The sequence below is a fragment of the Mobula hypostoma genome, chromosome 18, assembly GCF_963921235.1.
Source record: "Mobula hypostoma chromosome 18, sMobHyp1.1, whole genome shotgun sequence".
Classification (NCBI taxonomy): domain Eukaryota; kingdom Metazoa; phylum Chordata; class Chondrichthyes; order Myliobatiformes; family Myliobatidae; genus Mobula; species Mobula hypostoma.
Genome location: NC_086114.1, coordinates 31,597,955 through 31,613,174, shown reverse-complemented (window position 1 = coordinate 31,613,174; position 15,220 = coordinate 31,597,955). Strand labels below are relative to the sequence as shown.

Sequence of the window (15,220 nt, the reverse complement as noted above, 5' to 3'; positions counted from 1 at the left end):
GGGGTGAACATAGATTTCTCGAACTTCCAGTAATGCCCCTCCCGTCACCATTTCTCATTCCCTTTTCCCTCTCTCACCTCATCTCCTTGCCTGCCCATCACCTCCCTCTGGTGTTTCTTCCCCTTTTCTTTCTTCCATGGCCTCCTGTCCTCTCTTATTAGATTCACCCTTCTCCAGCCCTGTATTGCTTTCACCAATCAACTTCCCAGCTCTTTACTTCATCCCTCCACCCTCCCGATTTCACCCATAGCCTCATGTTTCTTCCTCCCACCCCCCACCTTCTAATTCTGACTCCTCATCTTTTTTCCTCCAGTCCTGATGAAGGGACTCAGCCCAAAATGTTGACTAAATATTCCCCCCCCCCACCCCCCCATAGCTGCTGCCTGGCCTGCTGAGTTCCTCCTTTTTGTGTGTGCTGCTTGGATTTCCAGCATCTGCAGATTTTCTCTTGTTTGTGATTGTATTCACATTTAGTCCATACTGGGTAAATATGGCAGATTCTCTTCCCTAAACAGGATTAGTGAACAATATAACAGTCTAACAGTTACTTCTACTGAATGTTTACATTGATTTAAGTTACATTGGCTCCTACTTGAACTGTAACTGAAAATTAAAAAATTCTCACCCTTGTTTTAGAATCTCCCCACCACCTCCACATTTCCTGTGTAATCCCTGCTTCTGTAATGATCTGAGATATCTGCATTCCAGCCTCTCAGTCATCCCTGAATTTAATTATTCAGTCATTATTAGCTATGCATTCAGCTTTCTGGAATTATCAACAAACCCATTCCGCAATTTAGCCTCTACTTCTTTGTTCTTACTACGATGCACTGTTGTGATGAAACGATCTGTGTAGATGGCACGCAAAACGAAGGTTTCCACTGCATGTGACAATAATAAATAAATTTACCCATTTACCAAATTCCACTATGAAATATGCTACAAGCTCCTACTTTTACTAAGCTTTTGGTCACCTATCAGAATCTCAACTTGTGGCTCTGATAGTTTCCTACATTCAGTAGGCACTATTGAAAGCTAAATCCTACGCATCTTGGAGCTGGAAGTGAAACCAGAAAATATGCTGCATGGACAAGAAAATAGAGATATCCTTTCAGGTTCAATGGTTTTCATCAGAACTGGGAAAAGCAGAGACAAAGAAATATTACAAAGAATGAAGAAAGGGTTAGTAATGGTTGGAGAGCAGGGGTGTGGTGGTGCTGGCTGAAAGAGATGGCCAAGCCTTACTAATAATAAAATGTTATTTGGGGTACAGGTAATCGGAGGGGGGGGTACAAGTAACTAGGAAGGTACAAGTGAAACTTGAAATAATAGAGGATAGAGAACAAACACTAAATGCTGACATTCAAAGGTTTAAAGGATGCTAGAAAATGTTTTTGTAGCCCTGTGGTTTTATACTGGACGTATTTAGAGCCTGGGGGCATACTTTCATTCTGAGATCCATAGCCAGAATTGCACCTTATCTGATGTCAATGATACATAATTTTTCATATTTGGCAGTATTTATCTTGTAACTTGTATGTCTTGAACAGTATTTCTGCCACAAAAAAACAAATTTCAAGACATATCAGTGACAATAAACCTGATTCTGATTCTAGTTGAATTCCATGTTGAGTCCAGGAGGCTATAATTTTTCCGGACAGAAGAAGGGTTATTCCTCAGTCTTGCGTTCAGCATTTTTAGAACAGCGTAGGAAGCCAAAGATAGGTCAGAGCAGAGGTAGGGTGTAGAGTTGAACTGAATGGTGGCCAGAGCTCAGGATCAACATTGTGGTCTAAATGGGGTGTGGTTAACCAATTAGCACTTTTTTTAGATTATGAAGACATGCAGCCCTCTTTTATTGTCATTTAGTAATGCCTGCATTAAGAAATGATACAATATTTCCTCTGGTGTGATATCACAAAACACAGGACAGACCAAGACTGAAAAAAAACTAACAAAACCACATAATTATAACATATAGTTACAACAGTGCAACAATACCATAACTTGATGAAGAAGTCCATGAGCACAGTAAAAATTCAAAGTCTCTCAAATGTCCCACATCTCACGCAGACAGGAGAAGGACGAAAAACTCTCCCTGCCATACCTGACCACGGTCCGACTCTGAGTCATCCAAAAACTTCGAGCTCTGAACAGCTCTCTGACACCGAGTACTGAGCGCCATCTCTATGCAAGTGATTCGACCTCCATCTCGGTCGCCAACAGCAGGCAAGGCCGGGGATTTTGAGGCTTTCCCTCTGAAAGATTCCCGACCGCGCAGTAACGATAGCAGCGAACAAGCGTTTCAGAAATTTTTCCAGATGTTTCTCTATGCTTTCACATCTGTCTCCATCAAATCAGAATTGTCCACGGCCCCTGTTTAATGGATACAATATCATTTTTCACCAGAGGGCTGTGCACGCGCAGGCGCGCTGCTGTCTCTCCTCTCGCCGTGGTTTTCCTTGTAGAGGAGAGCACATTGTGAACATTGGATATAGTGTACAATATTGGGAAGTGTTTCATTGCTTCACTTGGATGCTTGAGGGTTGGGAAGGGAAGAGATAAAAAAAAGACAGGTGCTCTGTTCATTGGAGAGTACGTGAGAAAATAATTGGAATTTAGTGAAGATGGAAGCAAGGCTCAGAGAGAATAGTTCCTTTGGAATGCTTTGGATGAAAGAATAAAAAATCGTATTATTATTTAAGCAGAATGAGATCAAAAAATGTTACAATGCAATAGGATACGGAAATCTTTGTTCATGAAACAGAAAGAGTTGGCATGGAAATACGAGCATGTTTTTAGTTCTACGGAATGTTTGTTTTTTCTACAGGGAGGATAGAATACACAAGTAGCAAGGTTTTGTTACAGCTCGATCAAGTGCCGGTGTATAGTTTTTTTCTCCAAACTTAAGAAATAACAATTATCATTAGAAGATAATGGTCTCTGTGTTGATTCTTGGGATGAAGAAGTTGACATGTAAAGAAATGTTCAACATGTTTGGGCAATATTCACTGAAGTACTCACTGAATGTGAGGTAATCTTATGAAACATTAATTTCTGAGATAGGCTGGATGCTAGAAGATGTTTTTGTAGTACTGTGGTCTTATAGTGGAGATATTTGGAGGCTGGGGGCATATTTTTAAGAACAGCCAGTCACCACAGAGATAAAGAAGATGGAGATGAGGAAGAATTTCTCTTCTTGGAGGATCTTGAATCTTTGAAACTCTCCACACATGAAATGGTGGAGACTGAGCCCTTAAAGACATCCACTATAGAGATTCACAGACATTGAAATTACAAAGGAATCAAAAGGTATGGGAAGGACACAGGGAAATATTGCCGAGGGCCAGACTGAAGCAGACATGATCTTATTGAATGGACTTGAGTGGCCAAATAGCTGACTTTTATTCTCACCTCTAATGGTAAAGGAGGGGAGGCATCTTTGTAGAGGCATTGTTATATTATATGTGCCTTGTCCTCCGGATGACTGTTGATACTGTGTTTTGCACGTTGGCCCAGAGTAACATTACTTCATTTGGCTGTATTCATGGGTATTCATGCATGTTTGAATGACAATCAAACGAATTGAATTAGAGATGTTGGCAATCATGGAGGGTGATCCATTGAATATAGGGAAGATGATGTGTGTGGTAAGGTGAGGACAAGGAGGACCTTGCTCTTGTTATGTGTAAGGGGAGAGGAGAGAGCTGACATTTAGGAAATAAGACAAATGCAATTGTCACCCTTTTCGGTAATGTGGAAACAAGGTTAAGGAACACCCACAAAATGCTGGAGGAACTCAGCAGTCCAGGCAGCATCTATGGAAAAGAGTACACAGTTGACCTTTCAGGCCTTCAGTAGTTTGGATTTCCAGCATCTGCAGATTTTCTCTTGTTTGTGACAAAGTTACGGATGAAGGAGTTCATCTTAGAAACACATCTGTGAAACATGGTGGTTTCAGAGAAGATCTGATGGAGATGGAGAAAGTGAGGGAAGATAGTGACATTCTCATAGGAAGTATAACTAAGTCAGATCAAGGATCTGTCATTCTCTCTCTGCTCTTCTCCCCACGCTTTCATTAAGCTGAAGATACAAAGCTTGAGAACACATGCCAATGGACTCAAGGACAACTTCTATCATATTGTTATACACTCTTGAACAAGAAAGAATTTCTGATCTCTCAATATAACTCATCATTGGCCTTGCTCCTTAGTTAACTTCCTACACTGCATTTCTCTGTAAGAGTAACACTGGGTGCACTCAGAAGTATATATTCTGTAACAGGCAAAGTTCAGAGTTCAGAGCAAATTCATTATCAAAGTACATATATGTCACCATATACTACCCTGAGATCCATCTGCTTACAGGCATTCAAAGTAGATGTTAAGGATCTGGCCTGAACACTGGGTCGAAGGGCCTCTGCTGGTAGCCCTGGATCACGACAGTCTTTAATTTCTGTTTTCTTTCACCTGGCCATGTGGGTTCCGGCCCAGCCCCTTTCCTTTTTTGGACTTCCTCCAATTACCTGCTTGTCTCCTCATTTGCACCCACCTTGTCTAATTTTCACTCATTACCCTGTCCATTTAAACCCTGCCTTGAGCAGCATTCTCTGCCAGTTCATCCCAGTTCTGACCTGTGTTGCTTTAGCCTGTCATTATGACTTCTGCCAACTGATTTTGCCTGATTCTGTGTTTTGGATTTTGCCTGTGTGCTCTGGATTGTCTGCCTTCCCTGGTAAGACCTCTGCCGGCCATTTTGGATTTGTGCCTGCCTTCTGTTTTTGAAAGACTGTTGCCTTTGTGCTCCCTAATAAATCCTGGTGAAGAAGTATTCATTGGTCTGCACTTGAGTCCCACTGCTGAAACCTGACAGAACCTGACAGTAGAACAAAGAAATACAATACAATCAATGACAAACTATCCACAAAGACTTACAAATGACCAATGTGCAAAAGAAGACAACCTGCAGAAAGGCAAAAAAATAGATACATAGATTAAAAAGACAGATAGATAATACTGAGTGAGTTACAGTATAGTCCTTTAGAGTAAGCCTATAGGTTCTGGAGTCTGTTGAGTGTTGAAGTGTGTGAAGTTATCTTGGCTGGTTCAGAAGTCTGATGGTTGAAAGCTGACAACTGTTCCTAAACCTGGTGGTGTGGGACTTAATGCTCCTGTACCTCTGTCCTGCTGGCAGCAGTGAGAAAGTGTAATCCAGATGGTGGGTGTCCTTGATGATGGATGCTGCTTTATTGTGGTAGTGCTCCTTGTTGATGTGCCCATTGGTGGGGAGAGCATTTTCTTTGATGGATTGGGCTGTATCCACTATATTTTTCTAGACTTTTCCATTCAAAGGTATTGTTTGTTCCACACCAGCCCATGATGCTACCAGTCAGGATACTCTCCATTGTGGATATTTAGAAATTTATCAAAGTTTTAGGTGACATGCTGAATTTGTGCACTCTAAGTAAGTAGAGGTGCTGCCATGTTTTCTTTGTAATAGCACTTGAATGTAGTCCCAGGACAAATCCTCTGAAATGACAACACCAAGGAATTTAAAGTTATGGACACTGCATCTCTGATGATGTTGTTGTGGCACCATTCAACTAGATTTGCAATCTCCAGCCTATATGCTAATTCAACACCACCTTTAATTTGGCCAACAACAGCGGCGTCACCAGCAAACTTAAATAGAGCATTGGAGCTTTACTTAGCCTCACAGTCATCAGTATAAAGCACTCAGTCTTGTACTGCACCTGTGTTGATGGTGATTGTTGAAGTGACGTTGTTGACAATCCAAGTTGACTGGGGTCTGCAAGTGAGGAAATCGAGGATCCAGTTGCACAAAGAGGTACAAAGGCTTGGGTCTTCAAGCTTATTGATTAGTTTCAATGGGATGATAGTGTTGCACTGCACTGTTCTGCCCTAACTGTGGCATGGTGGTATTTAGACGTGCACTCTGGAGAATTACCAGCACACCCTTTACTGAGGCATTTATCACCATTGGTGATATAGTTCAGAATGAGCCACTATCTTCAGAACAATAAGAAAGAAACTGAAAGCCTGTTGTCCTCCTAAAGCAATACATCTTTAGGGATCTTGACAGCCTCCCTACACCCTGCCAAGTGTAACTACTATAATCTTCAGAAGTCATCATTTCATGAATGACAATATTTCACAAAGCTGCACTATAAAAGTCTATGGCATCCATTAGCAAATTGAATGACATTTCAAGATAATTGTAGATAGAATGTCAGTTCAGGCCATGTCTTTCAGGTAAATGTTTCTGCAGTAAGAAAGTTGCCAATGGAAACCCCTGCTGACATTATTTTAAGAAGATTGTAATTTAACTGTACCACACTGTGAAATCTGCAAAATGTGTCACAGTTTCAAGGGCCTTGGGTCTTAGTTCACCTGACAGTTTCCTCTTTGTACTGCAGAACATGCAGGGTTATTAAGAGACTCACAACATTATCAGGGGTAGGGTCAAGAAATAGATTTGGAGAATGTAGTGATGTTAGATGGCTGTAGAAGAGACAGGGACAGGGAGAGGATATGGGAGGTGAGTAAGGAGGAATGTGAATATTGGAATATTAAATTTAGAATACTGTTCAACAGGGGTCCAATGAAAATTGGCATTGGCTGCTGCGGCCACAAACAAGATAAAATCTGCAGATGCTGGAAATCCAAGCAACCTGCACAAAATGCTGAAGGAACTCAGCAAGCCAGGCAGCATCTATGGGGGGAAAAAAAGTAGAGTCAACATTTTGTGCCAAAACCCTTTGGCAGGACTCAGGGTTTCGGCCCAAAATGTCGACTGTGCTGCCCTTGAATCTATCTACCACTGTGAGATGTAGTATTGTGCAATAAAAATGTAGAAAATAAGAGCAACACATCAAGTTGCTGGTGAATGCAGCAGGCCAGGCAGCATCTCTAGGAAGAGGACCTCTTCCTAGAGATGCTGCCTGGCCTGCTGCGTTCACCAGTAACTTTGTGTGTTGCCTGAATTTCCAGCATCTGCAGAATTCCTGTTTTAGAAAATAAGTATTCTTTATCTCTTCTAGAATACTTGATTTACAATTTCATTAATACACAGGATTAAACTCAAATACAGAAAACAAATGATCTTGTTGAATGATCCATTTGAGTGCAAGTTACATATTTCTTTGTGACAAGTTGATTTTGTTAGACAGCACAATTATTGCTTAAATGTTACTTTGGAGGAACAGCCACATTTGTCTGATGCACCTCAGCACAATACCTTTTTTAAAATTTGACTCTTCTGAAAGCTGGTCTGATGCTCAGCATCTGGACTAGAAATTCTATTGCATGCACAGCTTACCTATATATCTGAATGGTGTAGAGCACAAGACCATAAGACATGGGAGCTGAATTAGGCCATTCTGCCCATTGAGTCTGCTCTGCCAACACATCATGGTTGATCCCAGATCCCACTCAACTCCACACAACTGCCTTCTCACTATATCCCTTGATGACCTGACTGATCAGAAAACTATCAATTTCTGCCTTAAGTATACCCATGTACATGGCCTCCACTGCAGTGTGTGGCAGAGCATTACACAGATTCACTACTCTCCAGCCAAAACATTCCTCCTTACCTCTGTTTTAATAGGCTGCCCCTCAATTTTGAGGGTGTCCCCTCTAGTTCTGGATACCCCCACTATAGGAAACATCCTTTCCACTTGAACTCTGTCTAGTGCTTTTAACATTCTATAGATTTCAATGAGATCCACCTGCATTCTTCTAAATTCCTGTGAGTATAGGCCCAAAGCTGCCAAACACTCATCATGTTAACCCCTTCAGTCCTAGAATCATCCTCATGAACCTCCTCTGGACCCTCTCCAATGACAATATATCCTTTCTGAGATATAGGCCCAAAACTGTTGACAATACTCCATATGAACTAGTATCTTATAAAGGCTCAGCATTACTTCCTTGCTTTTATATTCTTATTCCCTTTGAAATAAATGCCAACATTGCATTTGGCTTCTTTACCACAGACTCAACCTGTAAATTAACCTTCTGAGAGTCTTGCACAAGGACTCCCAAGTCCCTCTGCATGTCTAATGTTTGAACGTTCTCATCATTTAGATAAGTCTGCACTATTGTTCTTCTTACCAAAATGCATTATCATACATTTCCCAACACTGTTTTCCATTTGCCAATTTTTGACTATCTTCCAATTTATCGAAGTTCTGCAGTAATCGCATTGCTTCCTCAGCACTACCTACCCCTCCACCTATCTTTGTATCATTCACAGACTTTGCCACAAAGCCATCAATTTCCATTATCCAAATTATTGATGAACAATGTGAAAAGTAGCAATCCCAATACTGACCCCTGAGGAACACCACTAGTTACTGGAGCCAACCAGATAAAGCCCCTTTTATTCCCACTTGCTGCCTCCTGCCTCTCGGCCATTCTGCTATCCAGGCCAGTATCTTTCCTGTATGTCATAGGATTTTACCTTGTTAAGCAGCCTCATGTGTGGCACCTTATCAAATGCCTTCTGAAAATCCAAGTAAATGACATCCACTGCCTCTCCTTTGTCCACCCTGCTTGTTCTCCAACAGGTCAGTCAGGTAAGATTTCCCTTTACAGGAAGCATGTTGACTTTGACTTATTTTATCATCATTAATCTCCAAGTACCCTGAAACCTCATCCTTAATAATGGACTCCAACACTCTCCAAACTTTTGAGGTTTGACCAACTGGCCTATAATTTCTTTTTTTTTGCCTTCCTCCCTTCTTAAAGTGTGGAATGACATTTGCAATCTTCCAGTCCTCCAGGACCTTGCCAGAATCAAATGATTCTTGAAAGATCATGAGCAATGCATCTGTTATCTGTTCAGCAACCCCTCTCAGGACTCTGGGATGTAGTCCATCTGGTCCAGGTAACTTATCCACCTTAAGACCTTTGAGTTTGCCTTGCACCTTTTCCTTTGTAATAGCAATGGCACTCATTTCTGCTCCCTGACACTCATGGACCTCTGGCACACTGCTAGTGTCTTCCACAGTGAAGACAGATGGTCTGTCATTCAGCTGCTATTTCTTTGTTCCCCATTACTACCTCAACAGCATCATTTTCCAGTGGTGCAACATCAACTCTCACCTCCCTTTTACTCTTTATATAACAGAAAAATCTTCTGGTACCCTGCTTTATTGGCTCGTCTGTCCTCATTTCATCTTTTCCCTTTTAGCTTTGTTAGCTGCCTTTTGTTGGATTTTAAAAGCTTCCCAATCATCCAACTTCCCACTCACTTTTGCTACCTTATACACCCTTTCCTTTGTTTTTATGCAGTCCTTAACTTCTTTTGTCAGCCACAGTTGCTTACCCCTGCCATTTGAGAACTACTTCCTCTCTGGGACATACCTATCCTGCGCCATGTGAACTATTCACAGAAACTTCAGCCACCTCTGCTTGGCCTTCATCCCCACAAGAATCTTCCTCCAATCCACTTGGGCAAGCTCCTCTCTCATGCCCCTGTAATTACCTTTATTCCATTGCAATACTGATACATGTGAGTTATGCTTCTCCCTCTCAAATTGCATTATGAATTCAGTCATATTATGGCACTGCCTCCTAAGGGTTCCTTTACATTAAGCTCCCTAAGAAGATCTGGGTTATTACACAACACCCAATTTAAGATGGCCTTTCTACAAGAAGGCTCAAGCACAATCTGCTCTAAAAAGCCACCCCATAGGCATTCAACAAATTCCCACTTTTGTGATCCAACACCAACGTAATTTTCCTAATCCCCTTGCATATTGAAGTTCCCTCATTAAAATTGTGTCATTACCCCTATTACATGACTTTTCCAGCTCCCTTTGCAATTGCAACATCTTGGCTACTATTTGGAGGTCTATATATGATTCCCATAATGTTTTTTTTTTACCCTTGCAGTTTCTTAACTCCACCCACAAAGATTCAACATTCTCTGACCCTATGTCACCTCTTTCCAAAGATGTAATTCCATCTCCTACCAACAGAGCCACACCACTGCCTATCCTGCCTGTCCTTTCAATACAATGTTTATCCTTTGACGTTAAGCTCCCAACTATGGCCGCCTTTCAGCCATGACTCAGTGATGCCCACAACGTCATACTGACCAATCTCTAATTGTGCCACAAGTTCATCCACCTTATTCCAAATGCTATGCACATTTAAATACAGCACCTTCAGTCCTGCAGTCTTTGCCCTTTTGAACTTTGCCTCTGTGGTACAATTTAACTCTTTGCTCTGTCTGCATTTGTACCCAGTCATTGGCTTGTCCTTCCTTACATTCATATTACACCCTTCATCTACTTGTAAACCTGCTGGCTCATCCTCAGTTCTATCACACCCATCCCCTGCCATATTAGCTTAAACCATTCCCATACAATAGAAGCCTATTAGACAAATGATTCATCGGCTTCCTAAAGCATGATTTTACTCCCAATTGCTCCAAGCAGGTGACCTGCCTTTGCACTGAGACCAATGTGAAAAGCAATACCAACTCTGATGATTAGTTCATGTCAACCAGATGCCCAACTCACATCTCTGCAAACAGTTCCTTTACCCTCAGATTTGCAATGGAAGATTTGCAATGGCCTGGTGGGCAAAGGAAACACTTCAAATATAAAAACATTACACCTAAAAACTGGGTAGACTTTGCACTCAAATGCACCTGGAGGAAATCTCTTTAAGAGGAAACTGCACTGGATGAGAACGATCTCCACCATGTCCGGGAGAACAAGCAGCAGCTGCAAAAGGAGAGACTGAACAACCAGAAGACCTGCCCACTAACCACAGCCACCACTTACTCCTGCCCACACTGCACCAGAATATATGGATCCCAGATCATCCTCTATAGCCTCCTGAGGACCCAATATTCAACAACCATTAGGAGAACATCATACTCGATTTGAGTGATCACACAAAGTCTAAGGCATGATTTTACTCCAAGCAGGTGACCTGCCTTTGCACCGAGACGTCCAGACACTTCTGCCCTTTAACCTCTTGTCTTCCCACCATCCAAACAGACATTCAAGGTGAATCACTTGTACTTTTTCAAATATGGAGTAATGTATTCAGTATTCATAATCTAGTCTCCTGGTCTCCTCTACAATGGAGAAACCAAATACAGATTGGTGGCCAGATTACATACACCCTTGCTCAGTCCACAAGAGTAACCCCATTCTTTGGAATGACTCTCACTTTAATTGCTTTTATCCCTCTTCCCACTCCTGCTTTGACTTCACTGGCTCTGACTTCCAACACTGGCAGTGGAAGCTTGAAGAACAACAACTCATTTTCCATCTGGCTGCTTAACACTGAATTTAACAATTTCAGGTAATCGCTTCTCCCTCTCTCTCTCCCCACAGACCTTTCTGTTTCAATTTGGTTTTGTTTTACTTCTGCCTCCAACTTTCTGTTTTTAAAGTAATTGTTACCTTGACAACTCTGGTCTGTACGCTCTCACAGACATTTCCTCCGTTCTCTCCACTGTTTCCCTCCATGAACTATAGAACATGCTTGTTTTCTCATTTTTTCCAATACTGATGAAGGGCCCTTGAGCTGAATTGTTATGACTCCCTCTCACCACTAAAGATGCTACTTGACCTGTTGAGTGCTTCCTGTATTTTTCATTTATGTTTCCCTGTAACACAGTTCTGCCTGTCACCTGATGTGTCAGTGGATATTTGCAGTGCACGTTTCCCTGCTGACTTGAAGTGAAAGCGAATTTACAGAGAGCATGGACTAAGAGTTGGGCTGGTCATGCGGCTTACCCTTAGACAAAATTAGCAATGTCCTCACAAAGGGTCGAGGGATTTTAAGCACACATTCCATGCACTGAATCCTGGGCTTCTGCAACCTTTTATTCTCTCCAAAGTATTGGGATGAATTAATCACCATTTGGAGTTCAGTCGTCAACTTACATTTGTATAGTCACGCCAAGCTGCTTGATGGGAGCTTAATAAAACAAAAACTGATGCTGACCCAGAAAAGGAGCAAGTACAGTGGTGACCAAAATCTCGGTTAAAGAGTTGGCATAATGATGTGTCTTAGAAGGAGGTAGAGAATTCAGGAAGGAATCCCTGAATTTTGTGTCTCAGCAGGGGAAGGGGTGATTGACAATGGTATAGAAATTAAATTTAGGGTTGAGAGCCAGATAAGAATTAGAAGTGAGTAGACCCTTGTTGTATATCTGAGAAGGCCTTCAAAGATCTATAAATGAAGCTGTTTCTTTGCTGGCATAGTTGCTTAAAATTAGTCACTGGCCCAATGTAACCAATAAAAATGCCTCCAGGTGCTCTCTTAAATCAGGCTAATTCTCAGGCAACAGATTTTGAGAAATGCACCTTCAGTTATCTTAATCAAACTGGCTCTAATTAAATTATGATATTAAGAAAAAGCTTTTAAAAATATATTATTATGTTTCCTTGGTTAATAAAGGAAAAAAATACAAATTCATGTCAATATGAATTGATGTAGTCGCTGAGTATTAATGGTATATAACTTGATGAATGTGATTAATAATCTTATTTAAATAGTAGATATTAGTGGTAACCAATGAATATGCAGAATTATCATTGCTGAATGTGGATGGTAATCAACATCTGTGAAAGTTAATCAAATTTATTAGTTATAATTGAATGATCTGAATAATAATGAATACATTGAATAATAGTAGATATCAATCAATAAATATCTGTAAGATTGAATGAAGGTTAGTTATGTGCTTTACCCAGGAGTTTAGTTGTACATAGAATATGGAATAGTCATCTTTATCATTATGTGGCATGCTGTACACCATAGGCAATCGTGGTCTTTGACCATGATTTTTCTTGGCAAATTTTTCTATAAATATGTTTTGCCAATTGCTGCCTTCTGGGCAGTGTCTTTACAAGATGAGTGACCACAGTCATTGTCAATATTATTCACAGATTGTCTGCCTGGCATCAGTGGTTGCATAACCAGGACTTGTGATATGTGCCAGCTACTCATACGACCATTCAACACCTGCTCCCATGGCCTCACGTGACTCTGATGGAGGTGGGAGGGACTTAGCAGGTGCTACACCTTGCCCAAGGGTGACTTGCAGGCAGGCAGAGGGAAGGAGCGCCTTACACCTCATTTCATAGAGATGTATCTTCACCCTGGCCCCTAATAGAACAATACAGCACAGAAAGGGCCCTTCAGTCCACAAAGATGTGCCAACCTTTCAATCTCCTCTTAAGATCAATCAATCCCCTTCCACTCCACATTGTCCCCCATTATTATATCACCGATGTGCTTATCTGAGAGTCTCTTAAATGTCCCTAATGTACCTGCCTCTACCACCACCCCTTGCAGTGCATTCCATGCACCCACCACTCTGTGGGGGGGGGAAAAACCTCTGAAACCCCACTTATACTTTCCTCTAAAAATCATAAAATTATATCAGCTCGTGTTAGCCATTTCCACTCTGGGAGAAAGGTGCTTGCTGCCCACTCAATCTGTGCCTCTCATCATCTTGTACACCTCTACCAAGTCACCTGTCATCCTTGTTTGCTCCAAAGAGAAAAGCCCCAGCTTGCTCAACCTGCCCTCATAAGGCATGCTCTCCTATCCCAAAAGCATCCTGGTAAATCTCCTCTGAAGCTTCCATATCCTTCCTAGGTGATCAGAACTGAGCACAATATTCCAAGTGTGATCTTACCACTGTTCTGTAAAGGCTGGTTTCCTCACAGTTTAAAACTGGAAAGTTTTGAGTGAAAAAGTGAGCCATTAAGGACTGTGACACTAAAGTAGGCTCAGGCGGCTGGTGAAATTAGGAAATCCACCTTAAATAATATTCCAAATCCACCTTCCTCAAAGGGATGATTTTATTGGGCACAGCTGGAAGAGAATAACTAGAGTTATACGACAGCCTAAACCAAAGAATGGTGTCATACCCAAGGCTTTGGCAGCAAATCTTGAGGTATCTTAACTTACAGGAAGCCTAGGAGAGATGTAATCTTTTCCATGCTGAATATGCTCATTTTAGAATGGGAAAATGACGCTTTCACTGTAAAACTAGAAAATCTGCCTTGACTTTCCAAAACAATGCGGCAGTGTGGCTGAGTAAACTTCAAACTTAGGGGGTTCCAGCATTCTGAAAGTCACAGGATTTGTTGCACAGTTAGAAACTATGGTGGCAAGAGGGTTAAAGAGGCATGAAGTAGAAATGATCTACATCCTGGAGCATTCCAAGGTTTACCAAGAAGAAAAGATGTGACAAAATTAAAGAAGATCTTAGTTTATTGCACTTTTTTTTTAAAATTGCAATGTCTATGCAAAGAACCAGAAAACAGAAGTAGTTGAAACACAAGTAGATATTCGACTACTATAAACAGCAACATTGCCTGTTCTGCCTTTGTACATTACACAGGTCAGCAGAAACGCCAACACGTTCAGATTTAAACTCTTTTATAAGGCATTATTAGTGTTTTTTTCTCTCTCTGCAGTTAACTGCCACATATCCTGCTGAACTGCTCAAGAATTTAATTAAATGCTTCAAAAGCCTAACCATAAGGGAGAGATTCTTAGCCCCAGCTAATAAGTTACTGTATTCTATTATCAGTTTCCATTAGCTTTCTGCAGCAGTTTATAGTGCCACACTCCCCACAATTAATTAAAAAACATACCAATCCGGGGATCCCTTGATCTTTGTTTCCACATTCTGCCTGCTGCTGTGAAGACTTCTCTGCATTTTCTTGCATCTGCTGTTCTGCTTCACCACTTACAAGCAGAAGAATGTAGCAAGAAACCACATCCTCATGTATCATTCCCCTTGACAAAAGCAAGGCAGCAAGACTACTGGAGGGATGTGGGATTGTAAGAGCTGCAAATAGTCCATAAATTTAAACACAGCAGCTACTCCACCACTTAAGAGCGACTATTGATTTTCATTCTGAGTCAATTCCAGACTTTTCATCTCTGCCCCCCCCCATGTAATTTTGCTTCCTTTCCTCAAGATTTCCTATCTTCTCAATTTGGAGTAGACATCAATCTGATTGGTTGGCATATAGCCCTGGGTGGGACACCAGTCTTTGATTGGGGTTGTAGTAAACTTTTAGTTATTGCAGGAAACCATTCTTTGATTCCCTTCCAATAATTCCTTCCCACTGCTGGCTGGCAAAATTCTTCCCTTTGGCAAAGATGGATTTGAAACGTTAAATGAGGTGGCTTTTTAAACTTTA

At 41.3% G+C, this 15,220-nt stretch overlaps 1 protein-coding gene across 1 annotated transcript in view; it reads right to left on the bottom strand.

Annotated features, from left to right (window-relative positions):
- The window catches only part of LOC134358439 (rho GTPase-activating protein 22-like), a 520,442-nt gene extending 505,694 nt beyond the window's left edge, over nt 1-14,748 (bottom strand). Inside the window, exon 1 of the mRNA XM_063070661.1 lies at nt 14,666-14,748. Within this exon, the coding sequence (XP_062926731.1) occupies nt 14,666-14,699 (34 nt within the window). The 5' untranslated portion in view covers nt 14,700-14,748. The remainder of the gene's footprint in view (nt 1-14,665) is intronic.
- Nucleotides 14,749-15,220: the final 472 nt, after the last annotated feature.